This window comes from Saccopteryx leptura, chromosome 1 (assembly GCF_036850995.1).
Source record: "Saccopteryx leptura isolate mSacLep1 chromosome 1, mSacLep1_pri_phased_curated, whole genome shotgun sequence".
Taxonomy (NCBI): domain Eukaryota; kingdom Metazoa; phylum Chordata; class Mammalia; order Chiroptera; family Emballonuridae; genus Saccopteryx; species Saccopteryx leptura.
Genome location: NC_089503.1, coordinates 216,120,510 through 216,145,448, shown reverse-complemented (window position 1 = coordinate 216,145,448; position 24,939 = coordinate 216,120,510). Strand labels below are relative to the sequence as shown.

Sequence of the window (24,939 nt, the reverse complement as noted above, 5' to 3'; positions counted from 1 at the left end):
AGAGGCTCGAATTTATTGGAAAGGTGAATGAAGAAATGCATAAGAGTTATGTGTTCAGCACAACAATGTAAGTTGAGAATACAGCACAGTTAGGAAGTACCCGAAATGAAGTTGCTTGCCTGGCTATTATTACCAGGGAGAAGTTTACGATAGGCATTGTGTAACAGACATTTTCTTGGAAGAACTATGTGAAAATGAAGAGACACTTGCAAGGCTTCTGTAAACTTTATTTTATACTTACGGGCCACTGCCAATGCAGGGCCTTGGCTTTTGGCTCATTTCTACAGATTTACTTGGAAGGATGTAACAAAGGTAGAAACTGGAAACAGTCCTACTAGTAAACCATAGTTACTTACCAGTCCATAAACAAAATGTACATGGAAGCCTGTATGGTTATTCAGAAATCTATGACTTTCTGAACTTATAAAATGCATTCTTCACATGCAAGAGACAAAGCGACTTAAACATAAAGACAGTTGTTTAAACAAAATGGTGTTAACATATGGCTGACATTCTGAGTATATGTCACTACATGTGGTACACCAGTGGAGTAATGGAATTGGGGCTCTGCAGTGGGGTCAACTGGAGCCTGATGTCATTTTGTACGTGACTGTGCTCAAACATAGCCCAACACATTATAGCTAATTTACCATCAAACATCAGACCACTTGTCAACCTCATCCCCAAGTTCAGATGAGGATTAGGACAATATTACACTTCAAAGTTCAACGACTTTGGTTCCAGCACAGAAAAATACACAACCTCAAATACTATTTTATAAAACCAAACAAACAAAACCCTACTGCTAAACCCTGACCCTTCCCCTTCCATGCTGCCTCCCCCATTTGTAATGGTGATGTAATTACAAGCTTTATGGGCACATAGATAAAAACTGACTGAGGCCAATTGTCATGATAAACAACCACCCAGATTCCTCACAGAGTGTGTGCTCTGGCACAACTGCAGGGCATTATTAGATTACATACGTCCACACATACCATCACACTCATGCATATATCACACACACAAACACTCCACAGAGATAACAGGAAAATTGGCTAAAAGATATGTACAATTGTATATATATTTATATACACACAGGAAAAGATTTTTTGCTATACTCACAGTCTGTAAACATCTTGGGAAATGCTCAGCCAAAGTCACTTTGGGCCCTTTGAAATGGTGACCGTATGAGTAGTGGGTGGGGGAGGTGTTTAAGTTCACAAAGGAAACCTGGAGACGTGAAGAACCATAGTTCATGATGGCCTTTGGGGGTCATTATATTTCACTGAAATGATAAACTCAACTGGCCACTTCGAAATGATGATTCCCATGTGGAAAAGAGAATGACCAAAAAAGTCTTACTGTCAGTTAAGATTTAAGACAAATGAAGATAATATGAGGTGATATGTATACTATATAGATATATATACACACATATACATATGTGTATATATGTACATATGTATGCATATACATACATATATGTGTTACTGTTACTAAAAAACCTCAATAAAAATTTCTAAATCTTTTAAAAACATTCAATCCTTTTCTCCTAGGTGTGCTTTAGACTTTTAGGCAAGGCACTGAAAAGTCTTGGGTCTAGTTAAATGACGTGCACATTTAAATTTTGATGTATGATATTGACTTTACATAAAAGGTATTAAAAAAAGATTGAACTTATGAAAAATAGAACTCTTGATTCAAGAATTATTTTAAAATTTAACATAAAAATATGTTGAGAATCTCCTCCAATAAACCATTAAAAAAACCAGATTCTTAAAAACTCTTTAAATAGCAGCTATTCAACTGCCAGGTGTGGTTATGGTCTGTATGGTAGTGTCCGTCTTTGTTGCAGCTTGAGAATTTATGTTTTAAAAATAATATAGCGACATGAGAAATATTAACCAAATTGTTCACCTAAATTTTGTTTTACTTTTATTTACTTTTCTTTTTTTCTTTTACAAAGTATGTGTAAATAAGCTCAAATAATTATTTTAGGCTACTATGTTGTTTAAAAATACTGGCACTGAATGGCATTTCAAATAAAGGTGACTTAAGCCAATACTGTGTTTGGAAACAACAACAACAACAAAAAACTGCATATTTAAAAATATATCTCTGTTTCATAATCTCCAGGCTTCCATGGTGACCAGTTCTCATTGAACATCTGATGGAATGGAATGGCCGTGAAAGCTAGTCATGCACTTGAAAACTATTTACATGCAAACGTAGCAAATATCCTTATGGTTTCATCTAACAGTCTCCCTTTCCCCTTCCAACACTTACCATGTTTTAGTGCTGAATATAACATGCAGAATATGTAAGTTAGATAAATTAAAGAAGTAAAAGTCATTGAATTTGGGGCTATAAACCGATGCATTCTCTGATGTTTTGGAAAGCAGTTTCTGGGGGTGGGTCTGAGTCATAGGAGAAGAGACTTCTGGAGACATAGATGCTGTGTGATTTTTTTCCCTCCAATATGATTTGAAGGAATATTGATGAATGTTTCTTAAGATGTTCAGTTTATACTGTCCTTGTGGCTGCTCCTCTCTGTGTTGTGGTTGTTTTGTTCGTGGTTCTTCCACTGGATGCTAGTTCCATTCATGGGGACCGAGGTCATCAGACTTTTGGACCGGTAACAGCAGCAGCAGAGGCAAGACTGGGAGGAGGAAGAGATGCTAAATGACATGAGCTTACCACCCTGGTCCCAGAATAATGCAGGAAAAGAAGGGGTAATTGTCCACATGCATTTGAGGACAGAATGTGAGTCTTAATAGTAATCTAGGGTGTGAAGTCTGTAATCTCTAGGCAGAAGCTCAACTGTCCATTCTAGTCCAGAGAAATAGATCTCTTGTTTCTTGTTTTAATTCTATTCACCAAGTCAAAGAGGAAGGAAGGCAGGTTTGGCCAGAGGGAGAGTGCTCTATGACGTGGGGTGGGTGTGAGTGGGGGGCTTGGACTTCAGTGTGCACCACCGGTAAGGCTCTCTGCCTCATGCACCTCAGCTGATGCTCACAGCCTGAGGTGGGAAGTGCTCTTCTACCGACCTATATGACACCAGCAAGTTTCATCTATTCGTATGAGCCTTGGTAAGTATATGTCTGTCTCCTTTTAGGTGGTAAGTTCCATGGAGGCAGTCGCTGTGTTGTCCCTGTCCACTCTATCCCAAATAATAATAAACTCATACTGACCACTTACTGTTGTTTCCAGTGCTTAACATATATTAACCCATTGGATCCTACTTATGAGATAGATACTGTCATTGTCTGATTTTTCCGACCAGCAAACTAAGAAAGCAGGAGGACCATCTCCAGACCTGGGTCAGTGCAGAGGTACAACGTAAGTCAAGATTGTTTGCTTCCAGAGCCTGCTCCCTTGACCTCTATGCAATGCTTCCTAATATGTACCATGAACTAATGTCCTGGCTAGAGATAACAGAATCCAGTTTGGATTAACTCTATGCTAAAATCATTCCAGGAAAAATGACTCATCAGTAAGAAGTCCATGGAGCTTCTGAAGGCCATGGGCTGGCTTAGCTACGAGGAGGTCTGAAGAACAGAAGAAAACTGATTGCAAATGTAGTAACAGTTCAGATTTCCAGAGCAAAAGCATTTACTTTCCTTAAAGAGGCTATTATTAAATATACTAATAAGTAGTATTTAGCGAGAGTTTTCTTAACAATAGAATTTATATTTCATTGAGACTGTTGTTAAAGTCTAAAACAGTATAAGGAAGAAATAAGTCTTATGTAATTTATGTGGCCTGGAGCTCACACTTGAGCATTTCTTTTTAAAGGAGGGCACTAAATTGGCATTTATTAAGTTAGTTATTTTTAATTTTAACATCTGAATATGTTGTTGTCTGAATAGATACTGCTTTTCTCTTATGCTGACAATCTGACCATCTTTCTGGTTCACAAAATATAATTTTCACTTCTCTACTGAAAAGTATAGCTGATGAAAGTAGTATTTACAGCTGGACTTAGCCATGCCTGTTGGCTACTTAATACACTTATTTGGTTGCCCTTAAAAATACCTGCAGAACAGTCTTACCTGAAAACAATTTTTAAATTTCTTGCTCACAAAATATAGAGCTATTGGGTTTATACATGAATTCATAGTTGCCAGGTTAATACTGATGTAATCCATGAGCAGCAAGAAACTAGAGCAAAAGAAAATAGAGTAGATAATTAGAACATAATGTTTTTAAAACTGCAAACTAGCATTTATCCATGAAATAAGCATTTTTCTTGCCCAGAAGCCATTTCTTACAGGTAGCAGTCAGAACTTTCTCAAGTCCTTGTTTAAATGGCAGCTTCAGTTCTGCAGACATTCACCTGCCACTATTATGCACAAGCTCAGGAGAGGAGCAGCCAGATCGTAGACATGGCTTGTACAAATTTTGGGACTAGTTATGGGCTATGTCAGCTAATGAAAAAATAATCAACTTTGCAGTTTTAATTTTCAGGGCTAATGAGAATATAAACTAGATGGTTTTATAAAAGTATCATAAATATGAAAATCAGAGAAAACTCCAATTTCCTAATAGGTACATAAGATCATACCTAAGTAATTCACATCGGTTCTTGTCCTTCTCATCATACACAGTTTTCTTCAAAATACGGCTCAAATGGAGAGGGAACCAGCAAAGAGCAAAAATTACAACCAAGCAGAAAACTGTTTTTGCCACTTCCCGACGCTAAAGAAAAATGAGAAAAAAAAAGTACAGTAAGTTTAAAGTTTTTCCATGTGGTCATAGAAGTAGCGGGGAAAAAAACAACTGAAAGAGGAGCCAGAACAAGCTGCCTCACAGTGCCTTCACCTCGGTAAGATCTGGAGTCCAACTTCATGATCAAAGGGTGTGTTATGATTCTTTTGGGCAGCTGCTAGAAGGATGGTGGCTTTGGGCTGGTTATTAGGAGCAGGGCAGAGGTTCTATGGTAGGAAGAATTAGGAACTGGCTAGAATTGAGCCTGCACTGTGGCTGAGTGTGGTGTGTGTGTGTGTGTGTGTGTGTGTGTGTGTGTGTGTGTGTTTTGAATATACAGGAGAAAGCATTAGCTAAAAACCTCAATAACAGGTAACTAGCATTAATGACAGTATGGTGGTCAAGGTGACTGACGTCACCATGATAAAGAATGGACAAATCTGCAAAGGCATTTGGAAAACAAAATGGAAATAGGAAACAGCAAAGGAAAAAACCCAGCAATATGTTTTCTCCATTTATTGATCTTCAAGAAAGCTTGCACTGGGATATTTTTGCTTTTAAAATTCCTTTATTAATGGTATGCATTTCCCAAAAATATACTCTTTGCAAACAGAGAGGTAAGGGGTAAAGGATTATCAGCAAGGCTGATATCAGGAAGGCTGGGACATGCTGACCCTGGGTTGACTTCAGTTAAAGGTTTACATACTTTCAAGTCTGCACAGGATCAGAAAAACCATAGGTTAAGAATTATCAGCAACTAGTCATTTGTGTGTATTATCCTTGAGTATTATAGTGCATACATTTAGAAGCCTAACTAGGAACATAAAATGCAACTTGTTTGTAACTGGGATCAGTTAATGTCAAAATAAAACTGATTGAAAACAGGGTTTGGAAGGGTAATGCTGGTTCAGCCCAAAGTATATAGCATTAGGTATAGAAAGCCTACAACAAACCCACATGATTAGTAGAGTCATTTAAAAAGACTTTGGGGCAGTAATCAGAAATTGCTACTCTAACTCAAAGAACTGGGAGTTCTTGAATCTTTTGGAGCTATTGGGCTGGCTGGGATATGCTTCAGAGAACACATAAAGTGAGCTATGATCGAGAGAAATAAAGGATTCTAATCTGCAGGAAGGGGGGAATCATTTTAAAGGGTCATTTTGTGTACATGGATAGACTGTGTCCAGAAAAATAAAAAAGGGTATTAGAGGGAGGTTACCTCCCCTGAGCCTACCTTCAAAGAGGGTAACCCTTTTAAAAGGTAGTATTAATACAATGTCATGACAAGCTACTATTTGCTTACCCAGTATCCAGTCTATTTTACCTGCTGTGAGTCAGATTCTTGATTTTGTTATAGCAGTGTGGGAGCCTGGCCTGATCATCTAAAAGGCCACCTGACCAATTAGATTAAGTAGACATTGTTGTGTGAGATTTCTATAAAACTGTTTAAAAGTGGGTGATACTCCTTTGGTACACACACACACTCTTGAGATCTATGTCCTTCCCCTTCCTTCTGGAAATCAGATATAAGGGTAGAGCTGTAGCTTCTGTCTTATAATACTGAATGAAAGGTCAGCAGAACAGCAGACCGCTGCTAAGAGTCCTTTCACCATGGAACCAGTGACATCTGAACTTCTTTCTGTGGGGGAATGATGAACCCCTCCTTGGTCTACTCAACGTTATTTTGAGTTTTCTGCTACCCGCATCCAAACACAATTCCTAACTGATAAAGTTGTTGTTAGTACAATGCAGAGAAATTTGAGAAACCATGTAAGAAGCAAGACCAAGAGCCCAGGAGGATACTAGTCAAAGGGTGGCAGGGCCCTGCACTCTGAGCTGGCTCCCCCACTGCCCCATGTGAACGCCTTCCCATCAGGCTTGCTCCTCTGCTCTTAGACCTGCTCCAGAGCTTAAAGAATGACACAAGGGAATGTCTACAGCATGAGGATCAAGTCCTAGGTCCTAATTTCCATTTGGTTAAGTCAGTCTCTTAACCACCTGTATAATAAGCTTAATGTCTGTCTTGACTATCTGATAGCATGCTCAGAGGAATCAAATAAGCAATGATTCCTCCAAGGAAATGTTCTACAAAACCTTAAAAAATGGTATATAAATGTGATGCGGCATCATATTATTATTGTTCCAATCCCTGTTTAATTATTTTCAGAGCAAATACTGCTTGTAACAAACAGGATTTTCATGGTGCTGACACAAAAATTGACATTTAATACACTGTTTTCACAATCTAGTCTAATTAATTCCATTGTAGAAATGAGAGGTAATACTTGCTTACTATATTTCACATCTGTAGTACTTGAAATTTTCATGCCTGAACAAAGTCATACTGAAGTTTCTTAATATAATTTTCCTGTTAAATTTCAGTACACAATAATAGCTACCATTTGTATGGCATGTTAGATTTCTACAAATGAATTACTTTATTTCATTTGTAATTCCTTTGATTCCTATAACAACATTGATGTTGATACTATTATGCCCAATTTACAGACAAGGAGCTGAAGCTCAGAAAAATCAGTACAGTAGTTGAAAAGAGTTGCTGATGAAAAATGATGCTTGTGTCTGATAATTATACAGAGCAGATTTCAGGCTCCATCAACAACTCACATTAATTTTTGCAATGGTTGTGTGTCTTTCTCTGTTGAGACTTAGAACCAGTGATGGGATTCAGCTGGTTCACACCAGTTCAGCAGGACTGATACCTAATTTTTTGTTGAGTTTGGCAAACCTGTTGTTAAAATGACACTTGTAGAGAGAGGGTTCTCTCTAAGGTGGGTGTCTGGGCAGCTGCCCAATGTGGAAATCACAAATTTACATTCCTTACTCTATTTTAATGTTCATCTGTGCAGCAGCATATTCTAAGCGCCTGTAGTAATGTTCATTCTGTCCACAGGTGAGAAAGAATTGCAAGTGAGGATGCCAATCAAGAAGCAATATGGAAATATCTTAAATAACAGTTTTATTGTTTTTTGTCAGGTATTATTTAATATTTTTTATTAGTATTTTAAAACTCTTATAACATAATCTAGTTTTGTATGCCTCTTTTATTGTTCTTATTTAAGTATTAAATGCTTGAAATGATAAACTACCTTTTAGTATATCATTTTTTATACTTAAAGTGGTCATTAGGGCAGAGAATTGGTTGTTAAATTATTTGAATCTCACCACTGCTTAGAACTCACCTACAGTACTATTTTCACTCTTTATGTTAATATCTATGAACATTTTTTGAGTTCTTACTATGAGTTATATTCTTTTTTTTTTTAATTTAGTGAGATATAGAAACAGACTCCTATATGTGCCCTGACCAGGATCCACCTAGTGACTACCATCTAGGACCAATGCTCTGCCCATCTGGGGCCCATGCTTGTAACCGAGCTATTTTTAGCATCTGAGGAGGAAGCTGCATGGAGGCATCCACAGCACCTGGGGCCAACACTCTCAAATCAATCAAGCAATGGCTGCAGGAGGGGAAGAGAGAGAGAAGGAGAGAGAAAAGGGGGAGAGGGAAGGGAGGAGAAGCAGATGGTTGTTTCTCCTGTGTGCTCTGATTGGGAATTGAATGGGGAACTTCCACAAGCCAGGACGACACTCTACCACTGAGAAAACTGGCCAGGGCCATGAGTAGGATTCTATTAGACACCTTACATGCATTAGGTAACCTCTTTGATGTGTTATTATATACATTTTATGAGAGACTAGGACAGTGGTTCTCAACATGTTCGCCAGGGTGCACTGGTGCACCCTAGAAGATTTCCAGTTGTGCCCTATGGTATTCCAGAGAAATATGTGCCTGTTGGGGACCAAAAAACCAAGAGGGTTTTTGGAGTTTAGATTTCTGGAGGACAGAGGTGTGGGGAATTGGCTGTAAGCTGACAGTCTGCCCAAGCCCCACCTCACTTGCCTGATTAGGTTGCAAACGGCTGTTAAGCTGTGGTGCTGGATTGTTTACACTACCCCCCATGTTCCCTGGAAAGACTGGAGGCAAGTTTCTTCTATCCTTTGTTTGGTGTAAAGTTAAGATGATATATATGGTGGGGGTTTTGGATTGATGATTAAACATAAGGATTGTCTCTTGAAGCCTTTTGGATTCTATAAAAGAAGAATATGTGGCAATATCTATAAAAGCTTTGAACATTTTACTACAATTTTCAACATCCTATTTATGTGAATTAGGATTTTTTACCCTCAACACAATTAAGAGTAAAAAGAGAGGAATTCTTCAATGTATTGATGAGGAAATGAGAGTTTGCCTTTAAAATATATGTCCAAACATTGAAGAAATCTCTAGGACACATCAGGTTCATGTTTCTCATAAACACAAGAATGAAATAACTTAACACATTTGCCCTGGGATCTGCCAAATTTACTAAATCTTACTAGGAATGTATCCATATATATATAAAAAAATAACTTTTTTGTCATTTTTAAAATTTTTAACCCCTCTTTTTTATGAATTCTAAAAAGTATAACTCAAAAAAAAAGTAACATAAAAATGTTTTTTAATGTCAGAATAAATTTAATTTTGTTGTATTTATTTTGTTTAATTATCACAAAAGCTGCTTGGACTTTATATATATATATATATATTTAATATTTGGCTTAATTATTATAACATATTTCTCAGAAATTTGTATATAGTGTGCCTACAATTATTTGTAGGATTTTAAATGTGCCCCAACTTCAAAAAGTTTGAGAACCACTGGACTAGAAGCTCAGAAAGTTTAAGCAATTTTTCCAATGCCAAAGAGCCAGCAAGTATAAAACTAAGTTTTACCCTCTAAAACTCAAAGCTTCCTCTGCTCTGTTTGCTGCCCTGGAGGGACCCACAACAGCCTCCTATTAACATATTCACATTCATTCTAGAACAGGGGTCAGGAACCTATGGCTTGTGAGCCAGATGTGGCTCTTTTGATGGCTGCATCTGGCTCGCAGACAAATCTTTAATAAAAAATAATGTTAAAAATATAAAACATTCTGGTGTATTACAATCCATTGATTTCCTACCATTCATGTTCATGGTTGCGGGTGGGTGGAGCCAATCACAGCTGTCCTCCGGGACGACACCAGATTTTAATTGGATAATGCGTAACGTACACGGGTCGTTGTATGGCTCTCATGGAATTACATTTTAAAATATGTGGCGTTCATGGCTCTCTCAGCCAAAAAGTTTCCCGACCCCTGTTCTAGAACTTTGGTTCCTCCGAAGTTTGTCCTTTTCTTATATACCTAATCCTATTTCCTGTCAAGAGTCTCACCTCCGATGTTGTTGATGTTGCTCTAATGAGGTTCATCTCCTTTCTCACTCCCCAAATTGGTGGTGCCCATGTCACGTTATAACTGGACTCCTATCTTTGTACCTGCAATACCCTCTGTTGTCTTCTTTCCTATCAAACCCATTTATCTTCCATGAACAATTCAATCTCCTTAGCCGTGAACAGCTTCTCCACGACTTAATCTTATACCCTCTTTGGCTTTCTATAGCACAACTTTTGCTGCATTTTGTGATCCTATTTTCCAGTTGTTTCCATGTTTGCATTTTATTTCCATAACAAGGTTGCAAAGCCTCCTAGGGGAGACAGTCACATGCTTCTTTTCTGCCCTGGCACAGTTCCAAGCCAAAGTCTGTATACACACACAAACACACATGGTCAGTATACTCTTGGCAAAATAAATGAATAGTTCCTCTCTGTTTGGGCCCGGCCTCCAGGTAGGCTCCCTATTTCACAGCAGAAATTCTTAATACTCTAACTATAAAGAAAACAAGACATGCAAACAAATAAGACAGTATTTTTATTTTTAAAAAACCAGGCTAAATCTGTGAGATATAGTTCTTAGGTCTTTTGTTGTCAAGGACAAACCAGTCTCAGCCAGATTTTCATAATTTTATTACATTTACCTGTTTAAGATGTTCACTGAGCGCAATTCTCAAGCTGCCATTCCTTCTGTTTAACATCTCACAAGTCATGAGGGTGTAGAAGATTGCGGTGCACACCAAGGGCATGCAGAAGTAGAACCCAAAGAGCCACCAGTCCTTCACATTTTTGTAGAACTGTAAATGCAGAAAAGGAGGGGATTTATAACACGAAGGACCTGTGCAGTGCCTCTGGGAGCTTTAAAGTCGTCATGTTTGCAGATATGTTTGTATAGTCATGCACTCTGGTTGTGATAATGGACATGCGGGAGGTGCTCAAAACTCAATGAAATGGAAAACTCTAGAAATGATCTTGGCTTTATGAAATAGCACATGAATAAGCTGCATCTAAAAAAGAATTACCCTGACAAAGATACTTTTTATAAACTGCAGTTGCTTTTCATTATATAATGAAAGAGCCCTAATCAATAAAAAGAATTCCCTTCCAAAGCTCATAAAACATGATTCTAAGACACACAGAATATATATTTATCTTTATTTATGAGCCTCAAACTTTTGCTAGTGTCCGGTTTACTTTTGACTATTATGGTCACAATGTGATCTAATATGGAACTTACTGTGAATATCTTGTTTGGAAAAAGGGAAGGTTATGAATGGCTTATCTGTGTAGCTTTGGTTACTGGGAATTAACCCTTTGCCTGGTATGCCTGCTATGTGACCTCGCAGCCAGCCAGTTTGAGCCATCAATAATCATGCCCCTTCTCACTCGCTTTTAATACTTACCACCTGGAAACTATCAGGACAAAGTACCTTATCTGAAGGCATATTTAACATTATCTCCCTGTAGGCAGGACTTATGTGTTTTTAAAGAAGAAAATGTAATACTTTATAAAAATGGAAATGGGAAAATTATATCTACATTCTTCTTCCTATTAAATTAGTTTTCAACTTGGGAAGAAATGCTTTTCTTGTCCTTATTCCGTTTCTTCAGACTGTGTACTTACTATGGATAATGCAGCCTCCTGTGATATCTGAGTTCCCACAGTAAAAACTAGTCATGCTGCTCTCTGAAAAACTAGACAGTTTCTGAATATAGAAAGAGGCACAGTGGGCTACATTTATAGCATGTTTATTAAAATAATCTATAAATGGTTCCTGAGGAAAGTAGTTCTGGGCAGAGGTTCTTAACTATTTTTATGCCATAGACCAGGGGTCTCAAACTCAACTCAGCATGTGGGCCGCAGAGCAAGATCACAGCTGTTCGGCGGGCCACACTAGGTCTATAAAAGGCAACTGTTACACAACACTTTTCTCACTGCAGTTGAAAACAAAAAAAAAATCAGTACAACAAGCACAATCGTACATGCAGTTTACTCAGTGTCACAAAACGACCAGAAACTGTAGTTCGCATCACAACTGCTGTTAACTAAGCTAATATCTAGCTAGGATGCTAGAGAAATGAAAAATACAAGGATTAGCCTGCGGGCCGCACAAAATTGTTCGGCGGGCCGCGAGTTTGAGACCTCTGCCATAGACCCCTTTGGAAGTCTGGTGGAGACTTTCATCCTTTCTGAGATAATACTTTTACATGCATAAAATATGTAAGATCACAATGGAAACCAGTTACATAGAAACAGTATCAAAATATTAAAAATAAAATTCTGATATAGGTGTTTATTAGCAAATTAAATGACAAATCTAATGGTGGTTCTGGTAACTATCAGAACGTTGAAGAATGATGAGTGTCAATGATATTTCAATTATTATACAAAGGTTATATGCTATGAAAATGTGTTATTTCTATTAGTGGAAAAAATCATGGTACTGTTTGTTGCCTATATTTAATAATAAATTTCACGTAGAAGTCAGTGAAAATAAACATGTACTTTCTTTTTTATTCAAGTTCACCGACCCCTGAATTTTATCCTCAGGTTAAGTACAAACTCTTAAAGAAGTTCGTTTATGCAGATCTGTTTATACAAATATTTCCCTGTCCACATCACACTGTAGAAAGATTTCTGTATGGAACTTGCAAAACAAACAGAAAATAACAGAAGGAGTCTTTTTGTTTAAGTGCAACACAAACCCTCCTTTAAGTACCCTATTCAATTTGTGCCCCCTTCTTTCTGGTTCATTACTGGCTGGTGTGAATGCCCCTTAAGCAGCCAGAGTGGGTCTGGGAGCTGACCCCTGAGGGACTGGATGGAGTCCCTTGCCCCCTGCATCACAGAGTCCTGTACAGAAAGGGGTCACAAAGGAACTGATGGCATCACCAAGGGATGTGGAGGAGCCCCCCTCCAGTCTGTTAGAGCCAAGTGGAGGAGAAAAGTGTGGAACAAAGAGGAGAAATAAAATTAGGGGGAAAAAAGAACAGGAGGAGAAAGAGAATTCTAAATAGAAAACAATTACCAGTTCAAACTCATACCCTTTACTGCCACCTTCTAGGTTCTTCCTGCCTGAGGGGTAGCTACCCTTTTCTTGACCACTCTATAAAGGAGGCATAGTCATTATGAAGTATCCCATTTTATTCTGTCCAGTTCTAGTGATTGGTAAGCTCCTTCTTACGTTGAGCCTCTTCCCTCTAGCATTTTAGTCAGAATTACTTAGATTGCTTATTCACACTGCCCAATATCTGATAACCTCCTATTGACTACTTTGTTTTTCACTGTGCAGATTTGACTTAATAGAAAAGTCAGTAGATAAGCAGACCTTACTTTTAATGTTGCTAGTTGGCAGCTTTCATGAGTATTTTCAATTTTAAAACAAGAATGGTCAAGCAAGATAACTGGTAGACTGTAACACCGCTAATTTTGTGAATTTAGAAAAACATACCTTGAGATGTCTATAAATGATTAAATGTAAGAATCTGAGCTGCATGAAACTTACATCAAAGCACTAAATTATGCTGATTTAAGAGAAATAGTTATTCTTGTGGGGGTTTTTTTTTAGTCCACCCTCGGCTAGTTTTGCAAAGGTAACACACATTTTAAGTATGTCTCCCAATACACTCATGTAATTGAGCTTTTCAGGGAAATGTTAATGTGACTAAGTGTACTACAAAACAACTGAATTTGTTAAACTGAACACTTTTTAAAAAAGTTTTGCAAGGTTATATTTACTTGTACATGTAAGTATGACTTCCTACTTTGAATTAGTAAATATATTTTCAGAAAAGTGTATGAGCAATATGTATTTCCCCCAGAAACATAAAGTATCAGCACATCTGTCAGATAAAAGTTGTGCTCTATCACTTATTATAAAAACAAATAGCACTTTATACCTATATCGCTCTCTTAGTAAATGTATTTCAGAATTCTGAGTTGTTTGGTGTAGAACAAAAGTTGTGTCTACAGTTGGAATGCTACAAGAGTAAAAACAAAACTGTTCTGTTTAAGAAGCTAACCCCTAGTTTAAAATCTACTTTTTATGCAACTGACGAATAGTTGAAGTCATAGAGTAAACCAAACCGGGCACTGTAGAGATATCAACAAGTCTTAGTGATGGCAAACTGAAAATGAAGACCTCCTTCCCTCCCCCATCAATTCCCTTTAAAAACTCTTCATACCTCCATGAAATCTGATGTGGCATTGAGCATACACGTTTTGTGCTGTTCACCCCTGTATTCAAAGGGCACCATGACGAAGCCAATTGCTTCAGGGATGGCCAGGATAAAAGAAAGGATCCAGATGGAGATAATCTCAATGGCGGTGATCAAGGGAATCCCGATTCCCTGCACTCGACTCCAGGAAGCAACAGCTCTATACCTGAAAAAAACGGGGCAATGAAACCAAGTTGTTAGGAAATTTTAGATTCTTTCAATTTAAAATATTATAAATGCTGGAAAGCTTCTTCTCTTGGACATGACAAACCATTGGCTTTTTAGGAACTTTCTGTGAATCCTGGTGTAAAAAAACTAGTGGGGCCATTAAAAGTTCCACCCATTTGGAAATCATCTGCCTGGCAGGTCGGAGTCTGAGCTCTTCATTTGGCATCTAGCAAAGTCTTGTGAGAGAGTAGAATGTGGCAGCATCAAATAGGGGTGAGTATGTTTTTGAAGTTGGGGGAAAATTGGATGATGGAAGAGGTAGTGAAAGCTGCTGGTACTTGTCATGGTAATATCTTTATATATTAAAAATAAACAAACTTGAAATCTTATCTATGAAGTGGAGCTAGATATCCTTAAGTGAACAGTGACCATAGATATTCCATCATTTTCTCTCTTCTTCTACCCTCAAAATATGATCACCCGGTACAAACCAGGTGGCAGTTTAGTAAACAGATAGTTTTTCTGGTTAATGTCAAAGAATGACTGTATCTCTTCCATTATGGTCTGTGCTACAGTATATAAAAATAACTTAAAGATACATTGATTTCTAATCTTTGGTGTTTACAGTCTAATAGAAAAAATGATTCTTATAAAAGTATAGAATATAAATGTAACTGAACAGTTATGTTAATTAAAAAATAATTTGGCATTGAGAAATTGTGTTTACCTTTTTTACTTTAATATTTTTGTGATAATAATCATTTTTAAATGTTAAGTCTAAAGGAAGTTTGGTTTCAGAAAAATCTAAGGCCTTTGATCTGATGTGATGGTCTGGTGCTAACTACTTTTAGACTTAGTATTAAGAAAGAACCTGTGATGTAGCATGGTATTTTTGTGGCTTCATTCTTGAAATTTTTGTTGCTGTTGTAATGGAAAGGAAACATTTTCTTTTTATAGCTTCATTAGATAGTGCCAGAATAAGGCTGTAAAACAGACCAAGGCATTGGAGACAGGTGCACATGGGTTCATAGGACATGTGGCTTACTGCGGAAGATTAGTCAGTAAAGCCACGGCAACCTACAAGCTATCCATATCCACCAAGATGAGTCCCATCACTTCTATTCATTGTTCTGTCTCAGTACATCTTCGAGGTATATCTGTGAAAACATAGCTTCTAGGAGTTCTGCTATTTTGTTCTTCACTATAGATTATAATCTGTAGTTTTGGTATGCACAATGATGCCACATGGCATATATGTAGCACAATTTGCTGGAGAAATGTTTTACAGAAGATTATTAGGGTCAATACGATTGGTGTACAATACAATCTCTTAAAAAGTGCAGATTAGTTCAGAATGGAATAAAACACAGCTATGCAAATAGACCAAGAAAATCCTTTTAAGATGTGGCCAAAATTGCATTTTAAAAATTATGGTTATTTCCATTGGAATAAAGACTGCTATTTATTTTGCTTTCTATTTCTGTTTACTTTTCTTTGTTGTCTTAGTAGACTGGCATCCTGATGTTCAGTAAAAGTTAAAAAGAATGGAGACTGAATGTCTATCCCAAGGCTGTCAGTAAGTTATATCTTTCTCTTCCCCCTTCTTCTTAGATCAGTTATCAGGGAAGGTGATTTAAATAAAATACTTTATCCTGTAAGGGAGTAAGAAAACCAGATGTCTTAGGCTAGATTGGAAATAGAAGGAAGTTTAAGGAAGAAAATGTGGTCAACATGTTCTTATGATGAATATCTTCACAGACTAGCTTCATTTTATAATGTGCCATGAGTTCCCAGAATATTATATATCTATAATACAATGTAAATTGGATATTTGAAAACAAATAGAAATAATTTTTAGTGTTTAGTTTAGTAAATTATTCGTAACCTGTACATCTGTGAAAACATAGCTTCTAGGAATTATGCTATTTTGTTCTTTACTGTAGGTTAGAATAGTAGATTCTGATGAGCACCTCCCCCTCATAAGAGATCCACTAGCCCCATCTTCCAGATTCCCAATGGCCCTGCCCTGCTCAGCTTGGGTTTCTGGCAGAATATGGGACAGACTGAGTTGTGTGGTTTTAGGTGAGACCATTTTTCCCTTGCCTGTCTGACCAGTGCAGATGCCTCCCTTCACATGGCCAAATCTTGGTCTGCTTGGACCTGATAAACTCTGCTGGCCTCACCCTGATGACTCCCTGAGACCCTGCACCACCACAAAGATATGCAAGCTCCCAGTGGGTGGCAGCTTGAATACCCTGGGGCATTTGCTGAGTGGCTTCAGACCTAGCACTGGCACCAAGTTTGAACCTGTATCAATCTGGTAACCTCACTCAACCCCACATGGTGACTCACTGAGAACTTACCTCATGCAACTTAAGTATTGCCAGCGGCTCTTTCAGGGACTGATCCTAACAGGTAGCTGGCAGGTAGAAGCAGGAGGAGGTGGATATCAGGGTGCTTTGGGACTTTTGCTGAACTGTCCCTGGGCCCAATGCTAGTAAAAACCAGCCTTGGTGTGCAGCTTGGTCCCTCCCAGACCTAGTAGAGGTAGCCACAAACTGTGGATTGCTTTGTAGCTCAAAACACATTGCCCAGGGCCAGTCACAGGCAGAGTCTGACATTGGCCTGCACCAGAGTCCCTCTCAAGAGGCCCCAGAGCCAACACACCCAGTGACCAGCTTCAGACAACACCATGCAGGATCCAAGTAGCTTTATAAGAAGTATATCCAAAGGGAGATCTTGGCAGGCACCAGATCCTGCTGAGGTAAATTCCACTCTGCACGGTCAGCACCTGCATAGCAGTTCGCATGCCATGGCTGGAGTTGAGCCTCATATTCAGCCAGCCTGATGGTCAATCCCATTCGTGAATGAACCAATGCAATCAAGACACAATTGCAACAAGAAGTTCCCACATAACCCACACAATGGACACTCCTATAGCACTCAGCTCAGGTCCAAGGAATTCAGATCAAGAAACTGCACCATTGGGTCTCACAGGACACCTATAACGTAAGGCCATCCTACCAAGACTGGGAGTCAGCAGATCTACCTATACATAGAAACAAACATAAAGAATCAGCTGAAATGGGAGACAAAGAAACATGCGACAATGGAAAGAACAGGAAAAATCTCCATAAAAAAGAGCTAAATGAAATGGAGGCAAGCAATTTATCAGATACAGAGTTCAAAAAAACAGTTTTAAGGATGCTCAAGGAACTTAGTGAGAAATACAATGGAATAAAAAAGGTATAGAAGCCATAAAAAAGAACTAGTCAGAAATGAAGAATACAAATCTAAAATTAAAATACACAAGAAGAAATAAACAGTACATTAAATGAAGTAGAGGATTTAATCAGTGATTTAGAAGATAAGATATCGGAAGATATCCAATCAGGGTAGCAAAAAAAAAAAAAAAAAATTAAATGAGGGTAGATTAAGGGACCTCTGGGAACAGCATGAAATATAAGATCATCTGCATCATAGGATAACAGAAGGAGAAAAAATAGAGCAAGGAACCAAGAACTTATTTGAAGAAACAGTGACTAAAAACTTCCCTATCTTGATGAAGGAAAAAGACATACAAGTTCAGGAAGCACAGAGAGTCTCAATCAAGATGAACCCAAAGAGGCCCACGCCAAGACACATTATAATTAAAATGGCAAAGGTTAAAGACAAAGAGAGAATCTTAACAGCTGCAACAGAAAGACCATTAGTTATCTACAAGGGAGCTCCCATAAGATGCTCAGCTGATTTCTCAACAGAAACCTTTCAGGCCAGAAAGGATTGTCAAGAAATGTTCAAAGTGATGAAAAGCAAGGACCTACAACCAAGACTACTTTATCCAGGAAGTAGTAAATTGAAGAAAAAATAAAGAACTTCCCAGACAAGAAAAACTAATGCAGTTCATTATCACCAAACTAGTATTATAAGAAATGTTAAAGCATCTTTAAGAAGACAAAGGAGAAGAAAAACAAACAAAAAGGAACATAAGTAAGAGAATAGATGGCAATAAATACATACCTATCATTAATCACTTTAAATGTAAATAACTTAAACACTCCAATCAAAAAACATAGGATAGCTGAATGGATAAGAAAACAAGACTCCTATCACACACACACACACACACACACACACACTCACACACACACACAAAATCTTCACTTGCCATAGAAAATTAGCAAGTGTAGATCCAATAACCAATAACTGAGATTCCAAAAATAATCCTCTTTGAAATGCTTTCTATTTTTGGCTTTCTTCCACATTTTCCTGGTTTTTCTCCTGCCTTGTTGGCTACTCCTCATTTCCTTAAGTGGATCCCTGTATACTCCTATTGGTGATCCCATTCAGTCTTATGGCTTTAATAACATTTAAACTATATGCTGATAAATAATTTTCAAATGTATAACTCCAGCCTAGAACCTCACCTCTAACTCTAGGCTTGAGATCACTACTTGGATATCTAATAGGCATTTAAACTCAACCAAATCCAACTCCTGTCTTCTTCCCTGTCCATAAGCCTGCTCTCTCCTCAGTCTTATATATGCTGTCTACAGGAGACCCTCTCAGAATGAAAGATATTCACAGACTAAAACTAAAGGGATGAAAAAAGATATTTCATGCAAATGTAGATTTAATAAAAGCTTTGGTAGCAATATTTATATCTGACAAAATCAACTTTAAAACAAAGGCTATAAATTAAGAGACAAAGAAGGACACTAAATAATGATAAAGGGAGCAATCCAACAAGAAGATATACCAATGGTGGGATCTAAATAATTTAACAACCAGTTTTCTGCCCTAATGACTGTTTTAAGTATAAAAAAAGATATACCAAAAGATAGTTATTATTTCATGCATTTAATACTTAAATAAGAACAATAAGAGGTACACAAAACTAGATTATGTTATAAGAAAGAGTTTTAAATATTAATGAAAAAATATTAAATAATACATGACAAAAAAATAAAACTTTTATTTAAGATATTTTCATACTGCTACTTGATTGGCATTCTCACTTGCAATTTTTTCACCTGTGGACGGAATGAACATTACTAAGGTGCTTAGAATATGTTGTTGTGCAGATGAACTTCCAAAACAAGTTAGGAATGTAAAATTTTAGGTGTCAGTTCTGCTGAAACGATGTGAACTGGCTGAATCCCACCACTGGATATAACCCTTGGAAACATTTATGCACCCAATATAGGAACACCTACATGTATAAACGATGTTGACGGACATAAAGGGGGAGACTGACAGTAATACAGTCATAGTTGAGGATTTTGACACCCTATTGGCATCAATGGATATAGATCTTTCAGACAGAAAATCAATAAGGCAATAGTAGCCTTAAATGATACATGAGATCAGATGGATTAATAATATATAAACACACACTGCCTAGATTGAAGGCTGTTTATTTTTTTAATTTTGTATTTTTCTGAAGTGAGAAGCGGGGAGGCAGAGAGACAGACTAGACTCCTGCTTGCGCCCGACCGAGATCCACCTGGCATATCCACTAGGAGGCAATGCTATGCCCATCTGGGGCATTGCTCTGTTGCAACAGGAGCCATGATTGAGGGCTGTTTATAATCATACTTAGTAAGAAGAACTTATTTTTGTATATATGTGTTGTGGTATTATATTCTAAAATAAACCACGTTGGGAACATTTAGTATTTGTTTTATTTTTTTATTCAATATTTCGGGGTGACATGATTAATAAAATTGTATATTTTTCAGGTGTATAGTTGCAGTTTTCTTTTAGAATACTGAATAACTCCTAAAATTCATTATCATCCTCGTTTTTACCTAAACTTTGGGACATAGTCTAATTAATTTTTAAAATAATGTTTTCCTAATTATAATGGTGCTTTTGTAAAGACAACAGTAGGGATGCGAGTAAGTCTGGGCTGGGAACATGCATGTATTCTTCCATTCACACAGGCCCCTGTATTCAGTATTCATGTCTATGTGCCTGCATGTGCTTGTGTTGTAGAGTTCTATGGCCAGAGAAAATTAGGATTAATATAGAACAAAGGTCACAGGTGTGAGCTGTGCAAATAAAAAAAATAAAATATATAGAATGGCATAAATTATATAAGGAAAATGGATAACAAATAATAGAAGTAAATCAATTAAGAAATTTTTTTCTGCTCATAGAACATTACAAAACCCATCCTGCTATTTCTAGACATAACTACTAATATTTACTAATACTACTAAAGTATTTCTTTCAAGCAATTTTATATTCATTTATTTATACATATACATATAAATTATATTTAACATCTTCATCCATTCCTCTAATAAGAGGCAGTAAGTTTGCTTTCAAGTTTTCTTGTAGATAAACTAGTAAAGAACATCTTTGTGCATGCATTCTCTGTTCAGATTTTGGATTGTTTCCTAAAAAAGTAATACTGAGAATTGTAATTATTGAGTCAGAAGGAAATTACTTTTGTAGGATTTTATTTTCCAGAAGGGCTGTTCAAATCTCTACTCCTGCCACATACTCAGAAACATGCTTTTTAATTAGAGTTTCTTTGTTGCCATAAGGCTGCCAGATGAATATAATTGGCAAAATACTCTAGATGCAAATTGCTGAGGCCAAAGATGGCTAATCATCAGCAAATGTGAAAAGCAATTCCAAACAGTAGAGCACAATTGTTAATATTTTAATTTACTTGAAACTAATAACTGTCCTGGGCACCAACTTTCAAGGCTTCTTGACTTCTCTTCTTTATGACAAAATGCTTTTCTAAACTCAACAAAAGTGTAAAGGAAAAGAATTGCATTACCTGTCAACGCTGAGAGCACAGAGATTGAGGACGGTGATGCCCACCGAGGACTTCTGCAAAAAGGGGAACAGCTTGCACAGAAATATGCCAAAGTCATTGTGATCAAAAGGCCAGCGCCCAGCCAGCAGCTGAAAAAAGGAGACATCATGATAAGAAAGGGCAGAGCTGGCATGGAATACATGGGCACATACTTGTAATTATCATCCCAACTTCTAAACTTTATTATTCATTATGCTTTCCAGTTAGCATGGTGGTAACATAATATTCTTATAATTGTTTCCATATTTTAAAGCCTCAGCAATCTGGAAAGGTATGGAAAATGATAAATGTAACAACAGAAGATCTTATATAAGGTAGTCATACCAACTACTTTTCAAAGTGTAGCAAAAGTATGGAGTTTGGGTGACAGCTTAACAGAGAAGCAGGCAGTCATCTCTTATGGATTCTTGCTAAGCCACGAGTAAAGCAAATCATTTTTAGCTAGTGGCATGGAAGATTAGATTATCTCCTGACACGCAGCCGAAGTTCTGAATGCAAGGTTTTGAAAAATACTAGGAAAATGAAGTGGTTTAGAATAGACTGATGCTGTCAGCTGGTTAACCCCCAATGCCATTTGGAACTTACCTTGTCCTCTGTGCTTAAGGAACTAACTGCTTCAGTAACTGTGTCATAAGTGGCCTTTCCTTATTTAGGCCCAAACTTGCCTTTATCATCCAGAAAAATATGGGTTCTGTGACCTGTATGTAGTATTTGCAGAAAATCTATTTTTTCCTGTTGACAATTTACAATCTTTGTTGGTAGGAAAGGATGGGCACCCTCATGTGGCTATGGTAAGCAGCAAGAACAAAGTCCCATGAATTCTGGTATTCATCTAATTAGTATTGTACTAGGAGCAGAATAGTTCAGCTACTAAAAAGGGGAAGGAAATCCCTGCTGAATATATGATGCCATTTCAAAAGTAAAAATGGTATTGATTTCTTTTCTAATTTTTGCTTAGTGACTCAGAATTTAAACTTATTCCACATAATAGGAAACACTATACTACTTACCAAATTTTTCTTTCTTTTTTTTTTTCAAAGTACCTATTGCCATAGTAACTCTAAGTTGAGCTTTGAATTTCTGTTCTACCATTTCTAAAACTATGTGAGGTTTAATTTCATGGTCAATGTGGTCATTTACATGAGTCCATTGAAAGAGGGTGGAAAACCAATTCCCTACAGATACAAAATCAGAACCTATGCATTTTGAGAATTTAGTAACACAGGGCTCTGTAAAATTCTGTTTTTATGGCTAAGACCCCATATGACTTAATTTCAGATGTCATCTTTAGTCTTCTAACCTATTTCCTTTTCTTCTGAATAGTTTTCTAAAAAGAACATTTGCCTTCAATCTAGTTCTCTGATCTCTTCTTCATCTTACTCTAACTAGTCTTGGTTTGTGTCTTCTCAGAATTTCCACATAAACTTTTGTCCAAGAACAACTGGTGGGCTCTTCAGAAAAACATTGCCCTAAACTGACAGTTTTTATGAAGCTGACACATAATTATACCATGGCTGATTGCTGGTTATTAATGCTTGCTTCAAGTAAAGACATAAAACACTATTTCTGGGATGAATCAATTCCTATAAAAGGAAAGAAAACCTGAAAGCTACTTTTTATAAAATGAGAGTTTAGTAACTCATCCCAGAATTGTAATTCTCCATCAAAGACCACAGAGGTGTAATTAAAATGTGTAGGAGTTGTCACAGGATATGCTTTGGAATAGTTGAACTGTTAAGTTATTGTTGGTTCATTCCCAGAGGCAGAGAATCCTCAAACCCACCTGGATGGGTTTCCCAATTCAAATGTCCAACAGTGAGAGAAAAGAAAATGTTTCTTGCTTAACAAGGGAGACTCTGAAATCCTGTGAAGGTCTAAATGACAGGTGTTAAGAAAAGTAAAAACCCACAACTAAGCATGTATTGTGTTGGGCCCTTCCAATCTCAATTGAATTTTTTCTTTTTCCATGCTTGCTTAAACTTTTTACTAGTGTTAGGAAGACTAAAGAGAAAGATATCATGGTGTTGGTGGGCACCAAAAGAATCACAGAATTGTCTTTCTTTGACACAAATAGATGCTTTGTTATTTCTGTTGTTATTTTTCTTTTCCCCAGGAGTGAGCATTGATTCTTTTGGGGAAAGTCTAGACAAAGGGGAATGAAAGAAATCATTAGAGGAAATTTCTAGGTATAATTACAGAGTAGACTTCCCCACCTTGTACCTGCTTCATTCTGAAAGATGTATGGATAGTAACTTCTCCAATGCTGGCAGGGGAAATTAGGCCCCTGCCGGGAGGCAGCTTCTGCCCTTTCTGGTTACATGTGGTTTCTTCAAAGAGGCCCTTCTTAACTACTCCATCTCAAATCCAGTAAGACCTGCTTGCTAATTGCGTTCTTGGAACCAGTGTTGGAGTAATCTTACATTTAAAGTCCCCTTCCCTCTCACTCTGTTTTAGCAATAAAACAGATACATAAAGAAGGAGGCATCAGAGAGGCACAGAGCATAGCTCACCCACTTTTCTGTTATTAGAAGAGGCATTCTGGCACTTCTGAAAGACTACTGGGAATACATCCTTTCTTTTATATACTAGCACTTACAATTGAAAATACAAAATTTTAAATGGTAAACATAAGTGGTATAAAAACATAATGAAAAGCAAGTCTTTTTTCCAATCAAAGTCCTTAAACTTCCTGCCCAAAGGCAACCGCTGTTTATTGTTAATTGTGTTTTCTTCCAGAAAACTTCCTATGTACATAAAAGCATATGCTTTTTGTAAAAACAAGTGGAACCATATGGGAAATAATACCTATTAATAGTCTTTTATGCTCTTTTTTTCTAAAGTACTTTTCTGGAAAGTCTAATCAAAAGGTTTTGATTTAAAAAGTTTTTTTCCATTGATGAGAAAGGAGAGAAAGAGAAAAAGAGAGAGAGAGAAGCATCAAATTGTTTCACTTAGTTGTTCCAATTAGCTGTGTCCTCATTGACTGCTTCTCCTGTATGCCTTGACTGGCTATTCAACTGGGAATCCAACCCATGACCTCAGCGTGCTGGTATGGCATTTTATCCACTGTGCCACCTGGCCAAGGCTAAGGTTTTGATTTATAAAACCACATTGATGAAACAATTTAGGTTAGGATAGAAAAAGATAAGAAACTACTTAGGATAAATTGGACTATATGGCAAAAGAACTAGCTGATTCCATTAATGTGAACAAGCTACTACCAGTTGGTTAATAGGGTTAATCTGGCATCTTGGAGCAATCAGATAATTTTTGCCATAAAAAGGTCTGCACTATTATACAACCCTCATGTTTATAATTTCCAAGTGCATTACACAGTACCTAGCACATAGTAGGTGTTGAATGAATTAATTCCAACTCATTAATTCAGGACAATATTTTCTTATTTTGAAATTAGTACCAATTTTCCCCTGAAAATACATTCATCTTGTAATTTACTTTCTGATTGAAAGCTGTTTCTTAGTATCTCAAAGTAGTATTTTCACTCTTCTCTTATTGTTGAAAGAAACAATGCACCTCCCAACTAGTTGCTGGAGGCAGTGGGAGAATACCGTGTTAGCTAAGACCCAGGAGAGCGTGCCCCACACTCTGTGCTTGGAGACCTCTCACTTCGGGCAGCGATGGGACTGCTCAGCCTGGTATGAGGCCCCGAGCAGGCCCTTGGAGAGGATGCCCGCTGTGCCCTGCCCTTCTCTCGGGGCTCACAGAGGGAAACCA

General features: G+C 37.3%; 1 protein-coding gene across 1 annotated transcript in view; it reads right to left on the bottom strand.

Moving 5' to 3' along the window:
- Positions 1–210: 210 nt before the first annotated feature.
- The window catches only part of EDNRA (endothelin receptor type A), a 50,688-nt gene continuing 25,959 nt past the window's right edge, over positions 211–24,939 (bottom strand). The window contains exons 3-8 of the mRNA XM_066386148.1: positions 21,166–21,293; positions 14,169–14,367; positions 10,628–10,780; positions 4,568–4,701; positions 4,056–4,164; positions 211–2,662 (exon numbers count right to left, since the gene is read on the bottom strand). Coding sequence (XP_066242245.1) covers positions 2,522–2,662; positions 4,056–4,164; positions 4,568–4,701; positions 10,628–10,780; positions 14,169–14,367; positions 21,166–21,293 — 864 coding nt within the window. The 3' untranslated portion in view covers positions 211–2,521. The remainder of the gene's footprint in view (positions 2,663–4,055; positions 4,165–4,567; positions 4,702–10,627; positions 10,781–14,168; positions 14,368–21,165; positions 21,294–24,939) is intronic.